This window comes from Melopsittacus undulatus, chromosome 6, assembly GCF_012275295.1.
Source record: "Melopsittacus undulatus isolate bMelUnd1 chromosome 6, bMelUnd1.mat.Z, whole genome shotgun sequence".
Taxonomy (NCBI): Eukaryota; Metazoa; Chordata; class Aves; order Psittaciformes; family Psittaculidae; genus Melopsittacus; species Melopsittacus undulatus.
The window spans coordinates 1,990,552-2,011,519 of NC_047532.1; the positions used below are offsets into that span (position 1 = coordinate 1,990,552).

At 45.5% G+C, this 20,968-nt stretch overlaps 1 protein-coding gene across 4 annotated transcripts in view; it reads left to right on the forward strand.

The window, feature by feature from the left end:
- EDA (ectodysplasin A) overlaps window positions 1-20,191 on the forward strand; it is a 67,950-nt gene extending 47,759 nt beyond the window's left edge. The window contains exons 3-8 of one of the 4 annotated variants that reach the window (XM_034064245.1): window positions 9,144-9,173; window positions 12,177-12,356; window positions 13,729-13,763; window positions 14,161-14,212; window positions 16,980-17,110; window positions 18,963-20,191. In XM_034064245.1, coding sequence (XP_033920136.1) covers window positions 9,144-9,173; window positions 12,177-12,356; window positions 13,729-13,763; window positions 14,161-14,212; window positions 16,980-17,110; window positions 18,963-19,214 — 680 coding nt within the window. In that variant the 3' untranslated portion in view covers window positions 19,215-20,191. The remainder of the gene's footprint in view (window positions 1-9,143; window positions 9,174-12,176; window positions 12,357-13,728; window positions 13,764-14,160; window positions 14,213-16,979; window positions 17,111-18,962) is intronic. The other 3 variants (XM_034064242.1, XM_034064243.1, XM_034064244.1) reach the window with 3 other exon arrangements.
- The last annotated feature ends 777 nt before the right edge of the window (window positions 20,192-20,968 follow it).

The following is a 20,968-nucleotide window of genomic DNA, read 5'->3' on the forward strand; positions in this document are numbered from 1 at the left end:
GATGCAGCCCTGTCATAGAATCATAGAATCATAGAATAGTTAGGATTGGAAAGGACCTCCAGAGCAGGACCAACAGGAGTGATGACAGCAGAGGTGACAGACTTCTAAAGGACAGCTGCTGTTCCAGCCTGGTTCTTCTACAACCCTGCACCTATGTTGTTCTTCATGTAAAAAGCCTGTAGGAGATAGGCAGGGCTGGTGGGTCTCTACCTGCTCCAGCACCGGTCTCTTCAAACAGCAGCTGATGATCTGTCAGTCACAGCATCTTTTGTAAGGTGGAAAAACCTGGTGAATGCAGGAGAACCATTACATTTATCCTAGTCCTTCCCTCCTTTCCGGATGTGGCAGAGGGTGATTGCTCAACAAGACACGTTTACCTGGATCAGTGAAATCATATTGAGTGATGCTCTCTTAGATCTGTCTCTTTTGCTCACACTTCAGTTCTGGTAATCTCAAACTGTAGTAACTAAAGGTTGTTTTCTGTTTAATATTGTTAAAACTTGTTATAAAGATTGGTATAAGCAACCTACTGTTGCTGTTAGCCATTATCTCTGCATATTTACATTTAACTGTCCTCCCTTCCTTATGAGCTTGAGAAAGTTAGTCCTTGATGTGAAGTCCTGTTTTTTAATGGTCAAACCAGGCAAAAAAACCTCTCTGAGTGTTGGCAGGGGAAAAAAATCCAACAAAACCAAAAAACCCCAACCTGTTACATGATGAGATCTCACATCATGTGAAGCTGTATGAGGAAGAGAGAGATTGTGGCTCTCTGCCATCTAGTGTCACTCCAGGGACTCCAGAAATGGGGTAGGGATGAGCTGTGACTTCTCTTCGTTTGTTTTCAGACCAATAAGCTTGAGCTGAGGTCTGGTGTATGGGATCAGAAGAATAGGGAGGGAGCAAGCTACTGATCCATGGAGCTCCTAGAGCAGCATCTGATCATCTGGATCACACATGGATGTAGGCTCGTCCTTTGACACATTGCACAGAGAAGAGCAGTGAGGCAGCAGAAGGCTGCTCTCATACCTAGCTCACCACAAGAGAAATGATTCTCAGCCTTTGGTGTTCATGCACAAGCTCTTCTCAGACCTTCTAGGCAAGCAGTGTCATGCCCCATAAGTGTTGGGGGAGACCTCAATGTGGGATACGTCCCCTGGAGACACATGGAGACATGCAAAAAGTCCATAAAAGAGACAAAAAATAGCCTCAAAAAAGTGGTTGTAGCCAAGGGAGTGCCTCAAAAGAGTCCAAGATGAGCTGCAAACTCTTCTTGATCTCTTGGGTTGGAGGAGACTGGCTTTGGGCAGTTTAATTCAGCACAGGGGTGGGGTATCAGAAAAAGCATCAGCTATAAATTGGCTTCAAGCCAGTCTTGGGGACTTAGCAGCCTATAACTCCAGAATATGACTGGGCAGAATATGAAGGCTAGCACTAAACAAAGACTTCTGAAAGTCAGAGCTTGTGTTTCTACTGTGCAGAGTTCAAGTGCTGTGAATGTAGAGCAGCAGGCTGGGATTGTCCTCCAAGCATGACGCTTGTATTGCTGTACAAGGAAGATGCTGTTAGGTGAAGGACGAGGAGGGAATGCTATTATATGGGATGTCCTCATGGAGCATCTCAATTTAAGATGTAACCAGAAAAAGACAATTAAAGGTGACTGTGTTTGCATATTTATTTTGAACAGCTTAAAGCAAAACTGAAACAAAAGCAGAGTAAAGCAACAATGGTGGTTGAGGAAAAAGGTAATGGCCCCAGGCTTTGCCTTACATCCTCATATATAAACTGTTCCATCCCTCCACTGCTTCGGACAATGAGCATCTCATTCTGTGATATAACATATTCCTTATATTCAGATGTATTGACTTTAGGGGACATCGCATCCCTTCTGATGTAAATATGGGCAGCATCATTCCTCCACACTTAGCAGACCTCCCTTCTTCATTCCACCCCCAGAAGAAAGCCCCACTCTGGCAAGGCAGGCCAGAAGTTTTGGGTAGCACATGATATGTTTTACTTCTGGGGTATTTTCCTACATCTATAACTTGCCATTCTTTCTATATATTCTGGAGTAACAAGACCAAAGCTGCTCCTCAAGATCTGTTGCCTTTTTCTCTGGAATTAGTGCAAAAACCAGTATCTTTTTCAGGGAAAGGAACAAATCCATCTTGTTTCAGTGTTTGTATCACTGACTGATATTTCAGTAGGGTCCAAGAAGCTTTCATCTGGATAGACCAAATTTCCTGAAAATGTTGAAAACATATTGGTTCCAAACTTCCCCCAAACCCACATGTTCTAGATTAAACATGTGTTTGGGAGCTAACATCCTTCTTTCCCCAGCTCAGCCATGGTCTGGCATTAATAACACTGCACTTCAATATTTGAAAAGCCTTACATATCTCATACCGTGTGAATGAAGCAAGTATCATTACACCAGTTTGTAAGTGGAACAAACGAGTTTTGGAGGTTTGATTAAAATGGAGGGGTTTGATCTTATTCATTGGGACAAATTACATCAAAGTAGATTCTCCAGCACTTGAAATCTCAGTTAACACTTGGCTTTTCTTTCCACCCCTTCCACCTTTAGTATTGGTCAAATAGAGGCATTGATGGGGAGGCTTATGGGTGGACTTTTGAATACTTGATCATCATAATGGTTCCTTCTGGTCTTAATGTCTGTGAAAGTGGATGGGACTGGTTCATTCCCAGCATGGTTCAGGAATGGTAACATTCTATCAGTTGCTTTGCACCTCTTTTTCTTAGGAAGCCCCATTGCAGAGAACTTCCTTCCTGGAGAGATGGAAACTGGACATTTGGTGATCAGAGCTTCCTATGAGAGGTGGAGACACCTTCTGTTGATGGGTTGGATGATTAGCAGGACCTGAGTTCTGGGTACTAATCTGCTCTACTACACACCCTGGTTGTTGTGCTTGACTTCTGTTTCTTCTCCACTAATAATGGTATCTCAACTAATGTCCAGGAACTTATTTCCAGTTCTGTTAGCTATCTATTCTCCAGAAGTTACTGGTGGGTCTGGGCAGTATTCAGAGCTTTGTCTGAGATTTAGCAAGCGGTCTCTTTGTTAAACCAGATGGTTAGCAGGGTTTGGAAAAATACTTTACACAAATTTCCATAGCTGTTGAGTACAGTGATCATTAAACCTAATACTCTTCTTCCAACTACAGCCAGAAGCTCATATTTCAAAGAAAAAGCTGCTTTTTTATTGCACAAAGCTTTGACAACATAGTTTTGAGAATGTGTGTATTAGATAAGTCATACAGAGCTCACCATTGCTGTTTTCATCTTCAAAATTACATGTTCATCTTGAAAGTAGCTGTGGACTTAATGATTTCAGGTCACCTCATGCTTGTTTTATAGATGAGAAGTGATGTGGTTTTTCTGGAAGACACTAATATCTCATTCTGTTTGTAATATGGGATGAGGGTAACTTCTGAGTCCACCTTCTTATCTCTCAGGCAGAACAGTAATGGTAATATGGAGCTGGTTCAGTTATATCACCTGATTTTACATATTCCTTAAACCAGAGTGGTGCTTAGGTAAGAAGATTGGTGATATACCATAATAACCTAGTGCTAGGAAGATAGAAAAGGGATGCTTGATAATTCTGGGGGCAACCAGTTAATGTTGAGAGCAGTGAACACGGTGATTGCTGCAGTGTACCTAACTGGCTGAATTCCTTGCGATGTCTTTGTTCTGTATTGAATGTGACTGCTGCTGGAATATGGTGACAGCCCTTGACTTTGTTCTGCTTTTGGCAAGTGAGAATTTGAGAAGTTCAGAGTCTTCCTAGGTACTCGTCCTTTGTTTGACTGGTTTCTATAATGGTCAAACTTCTATTGGTTTTATATAAACTAAGTGTAATTACAGAGATTTGTTCCCCTCGATAAAACCAGTTTGAACAGTTTTGAAGGAATTTAAACTATTTCTCGTCAATCCACACACATAACTAATAAGTGAAAGTGTGTTTGGGGGGGTTAATATACTATTTATATCAGCACATGTTGTATAGAAGTTTTGATACTTTGGTATTTACAATAACTCATAGCAGTGTGTAGCATGCAGAAAGAAAAACCGGGGGGAGAAGTAAACTCTATTAATCTCTTTAAGAGCAAACATCATATGTAATATCTTCGGTTGCATCACCATCTGTTGGGTTTTTTGTGAAGCCCTTGGAAATGATCCAGCAGATGCTCAGGCTGCAGAGCTGGGGGCTAGAACCTGCTCCCTGAAGCACAGTTAGATATCTGCTGCTGCGTGCAGGGCCACAGCTGCTGTTTCACACAACAAAACTTATCTATTGCAAACGTGAGAAGCTTGTATCCAGACTGGCTCATTGGTAATACCCATGGCCATAGTGCTTCTGCTGGAAGGGACCTGGCATTGCTTGGAGCTCCCTTCCCAGTGGTGCTCCCATCCTTTTCCTAGCACTGATGGTCAGTCAGGTGAGATCTTCTTGACCTTCCCAGAAGTCCTCTTGTGAAACTGCAGATACATCTTTCTGTATGGAGATGATCAGGACTGACTGCATTATTCCCAAGGTTTTCACCCCTGCATCCTGAGAGGCATCACTATTGCCCCATGCCTGCCAGAGGTGTTTCCACTGATCCATTTTAGGGTTGTATTTCTGCCTTTCCTGCAACTCACCACCTGCGGACATTGTCCTCTGCAGCTCCATCTGAGGAGCTCCACCATCCAGCAGGAAAGCTGATTATACCCTATGTATACATAATTTATAGGACTATGCATTTTGTATGACTGAATCTCATTCCATGCTTATTATCCTTCAAAGCCATTCAGCCTGTCCTCTCTCATATCCCAGTCCTCTTCTGTATTAACAGCTCTTGTCAACTTTCCTTCCTCTGCAAAGCTAAGTTAAAATGAGGGATTGAATAAAGCCGACAGCTTCTTCAAGGAGGGATTAGAGCATAAGCATAAATTTAAGTTCAGATGAAAGCCAGGAAATGTAGAAGGGGATGGACTTCCCTAGGTCTGGGGTCTGCTTTGACCTCAGACATGAGCAGACAGCATGTGGAAAGGAGGTGGGAAATAGGTGGGATTAGTAGGAAAAAGGACAAAAGGCAAGACAGGCACATATGGAGAAGAATAGCTGTGCTTGGGTAGCTGTCATGTTTAATACCAGCAGTCAAGACCAAGACCTTGATCTCCAGTACATTCGTAACAGAGACTTAAAGGAAATCACAAGGAACAAAAGTGATGCAGGAAAAGTCCAGAAAAGGAAACTTGAAGGGAAAAGAGGTTCTGGGGAAGAGCTGAGTGGTTGGGCTGTTGTCACATCCCCTTGGGGCTGAAATAAGCCCCCAGATGCACTGCAGTGAAGCCCCTGAAAGCAGTGATGAGAGCTGGAGCAGGCACCATTGATCAGTGGGGAAATAGTCAAGTCAAATCAATTTCCTTCTACATGGAGATGCCAGGTCCTGTGGGCTCTGTACCAGCAGTAGGTATCCTGTAACTTGTTTTTCTATAAGGCTTTTGATACTGCAAAGCAACATGGTACATATGTGTATGATCTGCATCTTGGAGTGGGAAAATGTATGTATTCTCATAGAACTTCCTTGGTATCACGTCATCTACTGGCCTCTGTGAAACTGTACTAAATAATCCTGGATTTTGTAGAAGGCTTTAAGACCAGAGCCTCTCGCAGGAATGGGATGGCAAGGTGGATTAACAGTGTAGAAGATGTAGGAAAGATTTACCCTTGATTAACTCGTAGGTATTTAACCTGCTCCACTAATTAACAGATAACCAATGCACCAGATGCATTCAACCACTGCAGTGTTTGACAAGCTTTATTGCTTAAATACTGGGGGGTGGCTTCAGAAAAGCACGGCAAAAAGGATTTTAGTGTCTTTTCTCCTCTGCACACAGGTGTTGGGACAACACCTATCAGGTCAAGCTTTCAAGCCTTACACCTCAGCACCTTTCTTACCGAGGGGAATATAGATCTGATATTTGGTGTAACTCACTAAGAGACTTTGTTACTATTTTAGACTAAATAGAAGAGCTGATGAGTTTACCATTTGGAGCAAAACTGAGGAAAATTCAGTCTTCTGGTGTATCGGATGAGCCTTATGGCTCCTGCTACAATTAAATTACCCACCCTCCCTTACTGGGAGATGAACAGATGCAAACCCCAGAGGCTCAGAAGCTCCCAAGGCTAATAATACTGAGTTTTTTCATGTCAGAAGTATTCTTGTGTTTGTCGAAAGATTCACTTGCACAGCCGTAACATCTCTCTCTGCCGTGCCTGGAACAGATGCGTGTGTTGTAATATAGACTGTGAACATTGACATCGCATGTGGTTCTCATTCCTCCCATTCATCTTTGAAGCTAATTGGTTCCATCCATTTCAAATGTGTTTGGCTCGCCACAGCTATTTGTACTTTCACTCTGGTTATAGCGCTAATGGTGTGATATATATAACATGAAATAAACTCTCGTGACTCCGAGGTCTGAAGAGACACATACACAGCACTTGCATTTTATTTGCTGGGTTGGGCTTTTTTCCTCCTCACTGAGAACCTTATCAACTGCCTGGTGCCTGAGATGAGGGCCAGGACATCGCTGCGGTGATGGTGGCTCATTTGGCAGCACAGAAGCTCAGAAACTGCAACAAGAGGAGCCTGTTGGTGTTTGCCAGACATGAAGGGGTTTGCAGTTCGTCTGCTGGTGCTGGATCTGCTGGTTGGCTTCAGTATTGCTCCTTAGCAAGATACTGGGTCTGGCGTTGTTATAAACCTGGCGGTGTCCTTTCTGTGTGTTTTAATACTGTGAAGATATAGATTAGTAGAAGAAAAAAGTAAATTAACAGAAATAATAAATTGGATAATACTGTCTAATGGGAGAGAGACACTGCTCCCATAGCATCCTCATAGACAAGCTTAGGAAGCATGGGTTAGAATGGGTGGTGGGGTGGATCAAAAACTGTCTGAATGTCAGAGTTCAGAGGGTTGTGATCACTGAAGTAGAACCCAGTTGATCACTGCCTGTAGTCAATGGTGTTCCCCAAGGATCAGTAGTGGGTCTGGTCTTATTCAATGTGTTTATCAGTGACAGGGATGAAGGGCTAGAGTGTTCCCTCAGCAGGTTTGCTGACGATATGAAGGGGCAGTGGCTGATACACCTAAAGCTGTGCTGCCATTCAGCAGGACCTTGATAGGCTGGAGAACTGGGAGAGATAAACCTAATGAAGAACAAATGCAGCATCCTGCCCTTGAGGAGGAAGAACCCCGAGTACCAGCACAGGCTGGGGACTGACCTGATAGAGAGCAGTTCAGCTGAGAAGGACCTGGGAGTACTGGTGCATGATGAATTAAGCACGAGCCAGCATCATGAGCCAGGTCATCCTCCTCCCTCTACTCAACGCTGGTGAGGCCACAACTGGGAATTGTGTCCAGTTCTGGGCTCCTCAGTATGAGGAGGACAAGGAGCAAGTGGAAGAGGGTCCAGCAGAGGCCACAAGGATGCTCAGGGGTCTGGAGCATGTCTCTGGTGAGAGATTGCAGGAGCTGTGCCTGGTTAGTCTAGAGGAAAGAAAACTGAGAGGGGATCTCATTAATGCATATAAATAGAATATAGAATAGTTAATATAAAATACCTCCAAGGTAAGTGCTAGGAGGATTGTGCCAGACTCTTTCCAGTGGTGCCCAGGGACAGGACAAGGAGCAATGGCCATAAACTAAAACACAACAAGTTTCACCTCAACGTGAGGATGAGCTTCTTTATGTTGAGAGTGGCAGAGCACCCAGGGGTGTTGTGGAGTCTCCCTCTCTGGACATGTGTAACCTGCTCTGGGTGGTAAGATGCTGGACAGGATGGTCTCCAGAGGTCCCTTCCAACACTCATGATTCTGTAGTATTTTTCCCATGATCCAACAGCAGAATATAGGCATTAATTAATTAAATGTACTAATTAATTAAAATTAATTCATTAATATTCCTGTTGAGCCATTGGTAAGGTTTGTGGGTATTCCTCTGGTCCTTCTCTTTCCTCTAACTAGCCATGGAACATAGCACCCTGTATTAACTGGTAATTTGTCTTTCTCTACCACTGCAGACTTGAAGCAACCTCATTACCTTCCATTTATTGCAAATCTATCTCATCTAAAGGTGATTTCCATCTTCGATGTGTGTTTAAACCCAGGTTTTAGAGGGGTTTCACTGATGAACAGCAAGGGAATATTTGGGGATTTTTGCAGTTCATTCCCATCCGTGATTAAGTTTTTGAGGAAGCAATGGGATGTGTTTCACACTTCAGCTTCTGCTCAAAAAGTAATGTAGTTTTCCGGCCTCACTATAAATATCTTCACTTCTTGCTAGGGAGACTTGTATTCTCATTGTTCATGCTAACCCTTTGCTTTTGTTGTTATAAGTATTCTATTACTTTTAAACAACTTGGCTCACAAGTATTTGGGTTACTGCTCTGAGAGCTGTGTTATGCTTTCTTCTAACCTGCCCTCATCAGGAAGCATGTCAACTTTAAACGTTAAACTGTGATTTCAAGCCAAGAGAGACAGTTTGTGTATGGCTGCAGACCACAAATGCATCCATTGTCCACTAGGAAAATAACCTGCTTTTTAGGGACTGTATGTTTGAATGGCTTCTGCTGAGTGTCAGGATTGCTGCAGTGTGAAGGTTTATGTGCTGTGCTTTTATCAGCATCAGGGGGATACATACAGCAAATCTCTGGGCAAAACTCTGAGCACTGTTCAGCAGAGCCAGAACTCAGTTGGTATCTGAGAGTAAAGCTCTGGCTTAAGGCTGAAAAGCATTGGCCATCAGAGCTTTGCTGTCAGCCACAGGCATGTGGTTTAACTCATCTTTGCGATGCAGGGTAGAGGTCCCAACCAAAACTCACTTGCATTATAGCAGACACAGGTTGCTAATGTGAGAGAGGGTAAAGATGTGGGCACCAGTAAAATCATCATGCCTTTGCAGCAATGGTTTGTAGAAAACAAGAGACTACATCTTTGGCTTACTGATTTTGGTGTGGATTTTGTTCCAGCTCTGGAGATACATCCTCTGGATCAGTGGGTTGATGGTGGGGGGATCTGCTAAGATAAATGACCACTGAATTTCACTAGGGTTTGGTTTTTCTGTTCTTTGCAGGTCCAAGTTCAGTGAAGAACAAGAAAAAGGGTAAGTCTGAGTTTTGATTTAATGTCCTACTTTTCCTTTCTGTGCCTGTATTACCCACCTGTGACTCCTCTTTAGCCAGCACAAAGAAGGAACCAGCAGCAGGTTCCCTCTGCAGGTCCAATAGGGAGTAACGTGATGCGTGGTCACACAACACAGACCATGGGCTGCTCTTGTGCACCCACATTGCTGTACAGCCGGAGCACAGGGCTCATTAAAGCCTTCTTTAAAAACTAACAGATATTAATTACCTTGTATTGAAGTAATTATGCAGATAGAAGCTATCAGGAGTCACTTGCTGTTTGCCAGGCTTCTTTAATGAAGCAGCTTTAGCTTTCATCCTTATCCCACCATGCATCTTGCTCCAGGTTGGGGTCTCCTTCAGACCCATCCAAGTCAGCACAGATAACCTCTGCATCTTACCTCTGGTTGTGTATTAACCTCACAAGTGTTATTTTGTGTCTGTTCTGAGTGCTGGTCAGCCCACAGATATTTAGTCTTTACTTCCTTATGTTCCTCAAGCTATTTGCAATGTAGTTGGGTACTTTTTAAAGTGCTTATAAATGACTTGTTGTGACTTGGTCTATTTAGGACCTGCACCCCTATTTCCATGGGGTGTCTGATGCCATCCTTGTTTGTGTAGGACAGCTGGGAATGCTTTTGGTCATACACTTACTTGCTACCAGGACCTTGAGTGAGTCAGAGGATCCGAGTTGCTTTGTAAGCACAAATATGCTGCAGTCTTGATTCTAGGGAATCACAGTCAGATTACCCCATTCTGCTCCTTGTCACCATCTGTACATGGTGTGTGATCACAGTGGGTTGTAGGTTGTGAGAAGTGCAGAAGCTGTGCGTGGCTTGGGGCTGTGCTGCTTCTGAAGCCTATTGAGGGGCTCACACAGGCATCAGCGTGCATTGCCTGCTCACAGCCAAGCCTATACAGCAAAGCATAGTTGACATGTGCCATGTCAACTCACTGCTTACTGCCTATTGCACCTAATGTGTATGGGATTAACAGGAGTGTTGGGTGGTCAGCACTTTGTTGCATCCCTCAGGAGACCTTCCTGGTCCAGCCATGACCTATGGCAGGAAGAGCAGCTGAGCTTTGCATGTCTGTGGTACTTTAATAGCACATCAGATTGCTTTTAATCCTTGGATACAAACTCCAAATTCACAGTTGAAAGGCTGAGACAGGTCACAATTAGAAACTGTTGTTTTTACTACTGACCTAGCAGCCCATTTAGTAGCAGATCCCATTTCTGAGACAGGTCAGTTAACCAGTTGTAATGTGCATCCCTCTTGGGAAGGAAAGCAAGGAGTGACAGCAGCAGGATTCCTGACTTGCTGCATGTGAATCCTTCATGGCAATGGCCTGTATCCAAGGGCATGTGAATGAGGAGAATTTAGCGAGTGTTCTTTAGGGGAAATAGGTAAGGGGTTTGATTCAAGGTGATCGTTTCCAAAGCGTGTTGTTATCCAAAGGAGGAGGAGGATTGATGGATTAGAGGAAAGCTGGTCTGCTGCCACCCCAGGTTTGGAGGCACATATACTAACCTGGGTAGAAATACTGCTGCAGATGATGTGTTGCAGGTGAGAAACCCATCCTTGTAGGATACCAACATTACTTTAATCATCTGTGCTTACTTTAACTTAGTTTTTTGCACACTGAAGCTAAACCACATGGTTGTCCTATGCTGATTTCCATGTGTCCTTGTTCATGGGTAGTGTTCATCTGGAGATCTCCATTTCTGTGTTAAAATAGATAGGGTTTTCCTTGTTTTGTCCCATGACAAAGATGAATATTGAAGAGAGAAATAAGTACATAAATGTACTCAGAAACCATTCCAATAATCATTATTTCATATCCTAACTGCTGCTGTCATCTAAAAAGTGTTTCATTCTGTCCTACAGTGGATTTTGCTGCAGCAATTGGAGCAATTTTCCTAAATTAACAAAGCCATTTGGCATAAAAGCTGTTAAAGTTGCATTTTAAAAGCTACATCAAAATATCATTTCTATCAGGGATCTGGAACATCCGGAGAGCACAGGTCAGGCTTTCCATGCAGTATTTTAGTCCACTGTATGGATTGAAAGTTGGATTAAGAGTCTTCACTTACATGGTTGTGCTGTTTGCCCCTCTGGGACCACATGGTGAGATGTGTTTGAGGGTTGTGGCAGTTTGTCAGTGCTTTCATCCTCCTCATTGGGTCAGTGCTTCCCTCACCCCTCCATCCAAAGCCCTAAATGCACATTTGATGATCTTGAGGCACAGTAGCATCAACTTCACGCACATGAAGTGCTCTTCATGACACCATAGAGAGGTGCCTCTTCATGACACCATAGAGAGGTGCCTCTTCAGCCCCAGGCAGAGTGGGGATGCCTCCTGCATCACCCTGGGCACTCAGGCGCTGAAGTTCAGCTCTGAACTGCCCTCTGGAGGCACCTCTGTCCCTCAGACAGGAGACCAAGCCATGGGGGTTGTATGCTAATGCACATATACTCAGCAGGTAGAAAACATTGCAACTGTTTGCCATCAAAATGAACTGCAGAGTGGTTCATCTCCACTTCCAACACTCCAGTTTCACCGTCCTGCACTGTGGCATGAATTTGGTCTAAAGGGGCTGTCCTAACCTTCCCAGCCCTGTGCCAAGAGTAGGATACCCAGGGAATGACTGCAGCCAGAGCCCTGGGGCAGAGACCATCTGAGTCTCCATCTCTTGGGAGGCCTTGGAGAGTGTACATGCCTTGTTTAAATGTAGTTATATCCATGGGAAGGAGCCTGCAAAGCAGTGACCTGCTTCTGCCCTGCTGGCAGCATTGTCCTCCTGGTGCAGACCCATGGCACCCACCCTGGCCAGCTGGGGGCTGCTCTTTGTCCCTGCCCTCCAGGCACCAATGATCCATCCCCAGCCTTCTGCCTGCCTTCTTCTTAGGGCTTTCTTGTAGCAAAAGCCCATCCCACCCTTGGCATGCTGGAAAGCTACCACTGAACCTTCTGTTTTCCAGGTAAGAAGGCTGGTCCTCCAGGGCCAAATGGTCCCCAAGGGCCCCCAGGTCCTCCTGGGCCCCAGGGTCCCCCCGGCATTCCCGGCATCCCTGGCATTCCCGGCACAACCGTCATGGGACCACCCGGCCCCCCTGGGCCACCGGGTCCTCAGGGTCCCCCTGGGCTGCAGGGTCCCTCAGGTGAGTGACTTATCCCCTTTAGTGCTCAGAGCCTTTGCACACTGTGTGCATGCAGGAGGTGCAGGTGCTGTACCAATACATCAGGGGCTTGCTGTTGTCATAGAATAGGATCATAGAATAGTTAGGGGTGGAAAGGACCTTAAGATCATCCAGTTCCAACCCCCCTGCCATGGGCAGGGACACCTCACACTAAACCATATCACCCAAGGCTTCATCCAACCTGGCCTTGAACACTGCCAGGGATGGAGCATTCACAACCTCCCTGGGCAACCCATTCCAGGTTCCTGGGCTTGTCCTTGGGGAAATGAGAGGAGCCCCATGGGCAGCACAGTGGGAACCCAGCAGCAGGGTTTAGGATGCGATGCCATGGGCACGGGGGTGTGTGTTGGATGAGGATGGAGAGGAGCAGCAAAGACCTGTGGAGCCTCAGATGCCTTTAAGCATCCTACTGAAGTCTGCCCGTGATCCATGTCCTGGCTGCAAGGTGGCTCTTCCCAGTGGGAATCCTGTTAAGGTAACACAAAGCCATTCAGCCATCCCTGGAGCCACACAATTGAGGAAGCTTGACTCCCACACCAGCCAGATGAATATATGGAGTTTTTCCTGCAATTGTTTCTTTTTCTTTGTTTCTTTGCACCAAACTGTTTGTCCAGGGAGTCATGTGCCAAATATTGTGTTAAATTCCCTAAATTTAATAACTCTTTAAAATGCAGGTTAGAGAATTTCACATCAGTTTCACATTGTTTGTTATATGTATATATATATATATATATAACAGTCTAGTATTAAAAATGTAACTTCAGAGAAATGAAGACTATTACCATATACCTCACATGGCTTTCAAGGGAAAGCTTGGTTGACTTCTCAGTTGATATCTCAGAACTGTCAAATCAGAAGCCAGGAGCAGCATGAGGTCCTTAGCACTCCAGAGTGCTGCCCACAAGCATCTTCTCTTTAATAGAGATTTGGCTTTGAGAGGGAAGATATTTCAGCATGTAGCTTGAATGCAATGAATGACCTGAGTTACTGCAGAGTGAAACTTGTAATCTTTGCAGCCAAGAGGCTTTATTGCCACTGCTGATCAGGAAAAGGGTTGTGCAATTTTTCCTTCTAGTGGGAACTGGTTGAATAATGGGGGATTTTGATGGTGTTAGACAGAAATGCAGGAATAAATAGGGAAAAGTAAGATGACTCCTTCTTGTTTATGTACCTTTTAATGTTAAGCTGCACCCCATACAGCTGGTGCTGTTGTCCTGCTGTTAAAAACGGTGGCTTCATGGTTGTTTTGGGGGAGGAGAAGTGTTATTTATAGGAGTATTTACTGCAGCTCTTTCGAGCTTCCTCTTCAATAATGTGAGGCTGTATTTTGCAGGTGCCACAGACAAGGCCGGCTCCAGAGACATCCAGGTTGGTTTATCTTCTCTCCAGGGGAAAGCTCAGCTTTGGCTGGGGTTTTGTAACCATAACCACCTATGTTTGCTAATGTGATGTTCAGTGGTACAGCTCTGAATAAAACACCCCTTCCTGCATGTGCCAGGTCAGAGTTACACAAAGTGACTGAGCTCCATTCCATTGGTCAAAAGAAAGCCATGTTAATCTGTCTTGGGCTTCTTGCCTCTTCTCCAGTGCTTAAACATGTTATTGTCAGCTGCTCTGAGCTTCTGTTTTCATATATGAAAAGCATGGATGATCTCAAGGTACTATCCTGCCTCTGTACTGGTCACCAGGGCTGCGAAGTGTATTGTATGACTGTTAAATGATGCAGTATCCTATTGATTGTAAATCCCTGTGCTCTTGTTTGCAGCCAGCTGTGGTCCACCTCCAAGGCCAAGGCTCAGCAATCCAAGTGAAGAATGGTAAGGATCTCATGATATTGGCAGTTACTATCCTGCACCCATAGCCTCATACCTGGGTCTAAACCCATCCTGCAGCACCACTCCCTGATTATCCCTGCTGTTGGCCTCCCCAGGAGACAATCTGATTCCCAGACCCTCTTAGAGAAGCCTTCTGTTGAGTCTCCATCCCAATTTCACCTGCTCTCCTGTTTACCTCCCAGGGACCTCTACCTTGTACATCCCAGTAGTTGTGTCCCATTGAATGTCCCTTCTCCTTGACCTCCAGTCAGATGTTGTGCCTCCTTCATCCCCTCAATGGCCAGCCTTCTTTCTCACTCTATTCTATTTAAAGCCCTCAGTGTATCTTTTTCTTGTCTTAGCCCCATCAGTGTGTTCTCGCATGTTCCCAGTTATTTATGGCAGGGGAAAGCACAGCTGTAGTGAGGATATAGAGGTGCATGGCCACTGGCTCCTCCTGCATTACGCTTCAAGCATGCACACATGCAGCCTCCATGGCCCCTTGTGCATCTCTACCCCCACCAACAGTGTTTTAAGCTTTTAAGCTCAAGTCCTGCCAAGCCAATTCACGTCCACAGGCACCTCCTTTCCCTCCTCTCTCCTTCCCAGATCCCTGTCCAGTTTCTGCTCGAGTTCCTGTTCTCCTTGCCAACAGCTGGGTCTCATTCATTAGCTGCTGCTTCCCTGCCCATGATGTCTGGCTGTGCGGGAGAGGAGCAGGCTGTGTTGTCCCCTGCCTAAGTCACCAGGGAATGTGGGCAGCAGCCCTGGGGCATGTACCCCCATGCCAGACCTGGAGGGCTGCAGCTCACAAGGGTTGGGGCAGCACAGACAGGACTGTAGGACCCCCTGTGTGCCAGCTTCTGCCCCATGCATGGGATGAGAGGTGGACACTGCATCTGTTGAAAGGCAGTTTCTTTCTTTCAGCAGACGTTTGATGGGAGAGCTGAAATCCCTCATGGTTATGGAAGTGTACATACAACGGGGTGGAGAAAAGCTCCCCAAAACAAAAAGGAAACTGGCCATTCCCAAGAACAATACAATGGAAAAGATGCTGTTTTGCTTATGTTCAAACAGTAATTATCCCTTTATTAATGAGAAGGCAGTATGTTCACAGAGTATGCTGCTCTCTAAGAGTGGGAATTGCCCTGTGAGTGTCCTTCCCTGCTGCTTGGGAACAATCTGATGCTGTGAGCCATTAATGCTGTCCAGCTGACAGCCTGGCTGGTGTGTGACTGGGGGCAGGGAGTGAAAACCAGATGAAGACTGGGAGGAAGAGAGTTGTATTTGATAAAACAAGGCATCTAGAGAGAATGGCTCTGATCAGGGCTCATAGTGAAGTGTGTCCTCTGGATCTGCTCATTGGCTTGTCCAGAGAACAGAGTTCCTAACTGATGTTGTGAGTTAGTCCATCTGCTCCAGTGCCAGAGGACTCAGTGATGGATCAGTAAACCCCTGACCATGTTGAGTGAGGACCCCAGTTAAGGGTTAATGTGGTGTGAGATGATGCAATTTCATACTTTGTTGTTGTTTTGGCTTTTAAAAACCTAGCAAATGTAATGACAAAGTATTTGTTAAAGTAATGCTAGTTACAAAGTCAAGGATATTGAAGTCAAGGAATACCAGAATTAAAATCAATTGTGTAACCCTAAGTTGGCCTCCATGTGCCCTGAGAGATGGTGCAGTCCCGTAGTTGCACACAGTTTTCCCCATAACACTATTACCTCTTTTGCTGTAAGGACTAGTTTTCTAGGGATGAACTCAAGGCATAGAGTGAGGGTGAAGGCTGTGTCATGACACTTCTGCTGACAACATCTTCCAGGCCAGCAGCACTAAGAGATTGTGCACATATAGTCCCACTCCTATGAGGAATCACTGTTGTCATCCTAGCCTTGCTGCAGTCCTCAAGGATGTATCAGTTGATGTGGTTTTCAGCACACTGTCTGCTGAAGCTCTGCTTTGTTTAGTGTGGAAGCTGGGAAGAGAGGTGTGGGAAGGGGGGTAAATGAGATGGGAAGTAGAGGAAGAGGTTTAATGGTATCAAGGGTGGGTGATGCCATTGGAGGGTCTTTCTTGGAGAGCTGGATCCTGGTTCTGCCTCTGCTGCAGTTTCTTCCATGATACCAGGGAAGTCACCAGTACCAAAGCTTTTACAAGGGCTATGAACAGATGCACCTAGAGAAGTGCTGTTATGATCCCAGCTGCCATAAGTCATTTGGGATCAGTGGCTGACCATGCAAAACTAGTGTGAAGGATCAGCCCCTGGCCTCTCAGGTGCATTAAAGAATCTTAGCAAGCAGCCTTACAGTAGCAGGATTGATCTGAATGTGCTGGAGTGTCTTTGCTCTAGAGTGGGGATGATACTGAGAATGTGTTTTCAGGCCTATAAAACACTCAAATGTGATAGTAAGCTTGACTTAGCGTCAGAAGAAGGCAAGGGGATGAACTCAGTGTAGTTACAAAAGGCTATATGCTGAGTTTTCAAGGATGAGGAGAACCACTGCTGTCAAGCACAAGCAGAGAGGTAAACCAGTTCTGCTGGCACTGAATGCAATGGGTGTCAGCAAGTGATGCCCTTAGAGCTATGGAGGGGAGTCCAAACTACCACACCATGGTCTTTAATTCTGGGGGTTTCTTACTGTGTAACTTGACTTTTCAACCTGAGTCTGGGGTAACTGGTGTGTAGGAAACCTTGCAATGTCACTGTATTTCTGTGCTCCTGCGCTTTACATTGACAGGTACTGAGTGACTGCCATTTTCTCATACTGAGATCTTTCAGGTGGAGTCCTCAATGACTGGTCTCGCATCACTATGAATCCCAAGGTGTTTAAGCTGCATGCACGCAGTGGGGAGCTGGAGGTACTGGTGGACGGCACATACTTCATCTATAGTCAGGTAGAAGTGAGTACGGTCCTAGGCCTAACTCCTCTTTTTGTGTTCCAATGGGAGCCTTGCATGAACCACGAGAGGGCTCCAGACAACTAGCAAATGCCAAGAACTTGTATGTACTTTTAACCTCTTCGTGCTCTAGGAGGTGTGTGTCGGACAGAGATGTTAAGCTTCAAAGTGTAAAGTCACACGTTTCATCAGCCACAAGAGATTAGTTCCCAAAACACAGGTACAAGCACCCAGTCAGCCCCACATGCCACCAATGCCTTTGTTCAGTCTTCCCTGTTGCCTGTGCAGTTATCCATCTAAACCTCTGTGCAGAACAAGGGTCCCAGCAGGATGCTGGGCTCTGTGCTTTAAAAGACATGTCAGACCAAAACTCTGGCTACTCGTGGTCATTTTGAAGCTGTGTCACTCTTTGTAAGCATAGGACTCTCAGGTGGCTTGGCCAAACTCCAGCTCAGGTAACTCCATTTAGCCTCCACCTACTTTGTGTAGCTATAGACTGACACGATGCACCGCGTTGTGCAATGGGGTGGCTCAGCAATGCTTTAGTTGGTACCAAGGATGGATGTACTGACCTGCTGCTGTAAGAATGGCTAAACAAAGTCATAAATTATTGCATTATGAGGTAGTAATGAGCTCATTAAGACACAATTTCCTCTCCCCATTCAAGTTAACTGCAGGAGATGGACTGTCATGTAACGCACTGCTCCCAAGGTCTTGCAAACCTCTCAACAGAATTGCTGAGTGGTGTGGAGTGTGAGCTCCTCCCTTGCAGACATGCAGGGTGGCCACCCAGCTGTAGGCTGAGAAACGTCCTGTTTCTGGGACAGATTTTAGCAAGACAAGAGGGTTTCTGTGTAACAACCACAGCTTCCACCTTGCTCCAGGCTTCTAATACTACCTCCTGCTCATGGTTTGCCTCTGTTCAGTTGGCAGCCCCACTGGGGACTGTGCCAAGTCTGATAAACTGGGCTGTGGGTGTCAGTTTAGGTGCTCTTCCATGGAAGTGGTTATGGGTCTGGCTTGGAAGGGGACAGGAAAACTAACTCTATGTTAGTACAGGGACAAAGTATAATTGTCTCCTGAGCAAAATTGGCTTAATGCTAATTGTTGGCCACAATGTTGTGCTTCCCTTGTAGTCTGCCAAGGGAAGAGCAGTCTTGTGTAGCTTCTGAGGTTGCAGGGTTTAGGCTAAGAAGAATAGTTCTTCAGAATCAGTGTGTGGGAGATGGTTAAGTAGCAACTAATGGAGTCACAGGGACTTAGACACTAGGTCGAAGAATTAAATCAATAGAAACACTACAAGGGCATTTGCTTCCAAGCTGTGGAGGTTGGAAGGGTGTCTTCCCTCTAGTGGCTTATGCCTTTGAAAGCACCTCAAGTCCAGTTACAAAGAAGGCAACTCTCAGTACATCTTAGGGCATTTTTGATGTCAGCACTAAAGGAGGCACATGGGACCCAGAAAGCAGGACTGGCCAGGTAAGTGCAAGAGGACTTCAGTTAAAGTATTTCTGCTTGTTGGATGAAAAGCTGTTTGTAGCACATAGGGTTGTCCATACATTTTCCTGTAATAAGCAGGATTTAAAGCGAGCATTCATAGCTCAGCCTTAGATACATGGATTCACAGATTCTTGCATGCTAATGTTAGCATGAAGTGGAATACAGACTTTCCTCATGTTTGGTTGGCTTGGGGTTCTTTCTACCTCAAACAAGTCAACCTCTCATGAGTGTAGGTGTCCTGGGCCAAGGAAAGGATTGTTAGCAGAGGGAACATACATTTACCCATGAAAGGAATGTGGACTTGTTCTGTGTGCACAAATAACTCCCTAACACCTTTCTTCTCCCTGCTTCACATCAGGTATACTACATAAACTTCACAGATTTTGCCAGCTATGAGGTGGTGGTGGATGAAAAGCCCTTTCTGCAATGCACTCGGAGTATTGAGACCGGCAAGACCAACTTCAATACCTGCTATACAGCTGGGGTCTGCCTCCTCAAAGCTAGGCAGAAGATTGCTGTGAAAATGGTCCATGCTGACATCTCCATCAACATGAGCAAGCACACAACTTTCTTTGGGGCCATACGCCTAGGAGATGCACCAGCATCCTAGATGAACTTGGCATGTCCAAGGATACTCACAGAACTGCACAGTGCTGCTGTTCATAAGCGTATCAGTATTTCAGGGGGTTCTGTAATCCGGCCATAAAGAAAACTGATCCAGAGCTATTTATTCCTGTATGTGAATGCAGGAAGCACAGTTGTCTTCTGTGACTCGCATGGAGACTTGGATCAAAAAGCATTGTGAGGAAGAAAGGCTGTTGTGTCTGCCTTGTCTCAGTATTTCAAGTATTACTGCACTGATACTCTGCTCTGTGATCTTCACACGAGGCTTGTTGAGTTGTGTGGGTCTCTGCTTTTATGTTGCACTAGCAAGAGCATCCCAGGCGGTAGCGGGAGAAGACAGACTAATGTCCAAATTGTCCTATCCAGGCACTCCTGCTTCTGCATGCTAATGAAAGAAGGAAAGGGGATTCCTGGTTTTCTGCCTTCCCAGTGCAGACTGGAATGGCCACAGGGTGCAAAGGGAGGTGAATAAGACAGGGTCACTGGTGTTTACATTCATCCTCAGGAGTGTGAGCGAAGAAGGCAAAGTGCCTCTGCCTAGAACTTGGAAGCAGGCTGCAGAAAGAAGTAAGTGTGAGAGGAAGAGGAATACTCAATAGAGCAGGCTTAGCAGATAGGAAACTGCCTCCACATCCCAGAAATCACCAAGCCCCAAAGAAAATGCTGATGACCGGTTCCAGTGCCTCTGCTACTTTCAGCTCCTGCCATTACCCCAGAGGTATACCTTGCCCTAACAGGGGCTGCCTTAAAGTACTGCTGCTGTTACAGCAATCTGGGTTTTGTTGGGGTTTTGGTTTGGGGAGTTTGGGGGGGTCTTTTTAATGGATACTTTACAAACCGGACCACATTTCTACCGGCTTCACTGAGCCACGTAGGCACAAGTACTTGTGAAAACACTCTGAAGTTTGTCATGTGTAAGAATAAAACATTCAAACAGAAAGGATTTTTCTGTTTTAATAGCAACTGTCCTGCTTTCAGATGTGGTTTTTGTCCTTCCTCCTGCTCCCCCCTTTCCTTTTGGCACCCTTCTACCTAAAATGCTCTAATAAGTGGTGATGGAGGCTCTAGCAAAGCAAAAGCCAGCAGTATTTAAGAAGTCTGGTCCAGCATGAAGTCACCACTTTTTCTCCTCTCTGAGCCCTGCTGAGTCTAGTCACAACTCGATTTCTGGTGACTAATAGAAGTGCTGGGACACTATTGTTTCTTTTGGCTTCTTGAGCAACTCTCTCCCGTTACCTCCCCTCAACTGGGGAGACCTAAAGCTATAAGATGTGTTCGAGCTGAGGAAGAGGCTGAAGTGCTAATTGTTCTTTTGTGTCATGCCTTGGCTTGTGCTGGGTTGTGTTGGGTGGGTTTCTTTAACTGGATTTCATTTCAGAGCATGTTTTTCTCTTTCAAAACCGAGGATGGTAGTGCCGTTTCAGCCTGGGTAGCAAATGGGATGAGTCCCGAACTGACATCCTCCATCTCTAAGCAGAGGTGGCTCAGCCATGGTCACCTGGAGGGCCATGAGAGCAGACGTGCCTCAGCACTGCGCTGTAGCCACTCATCTAACCACAGAGGGTCCACCCCGACTGAAGCATTCTTGGCTCCATTTGCCTTTCCCTATCTGTAGCGAGTGATCTCACTTGCCAAGTATTGCAGTCATTGGGAGATAACTATTTCTTGGGGGCACCCGGCTTTGGCTACAGCCTCGCTATTCACAGGAGGCGTGCAGTTTGTAAAATAGCTGCATGAAGA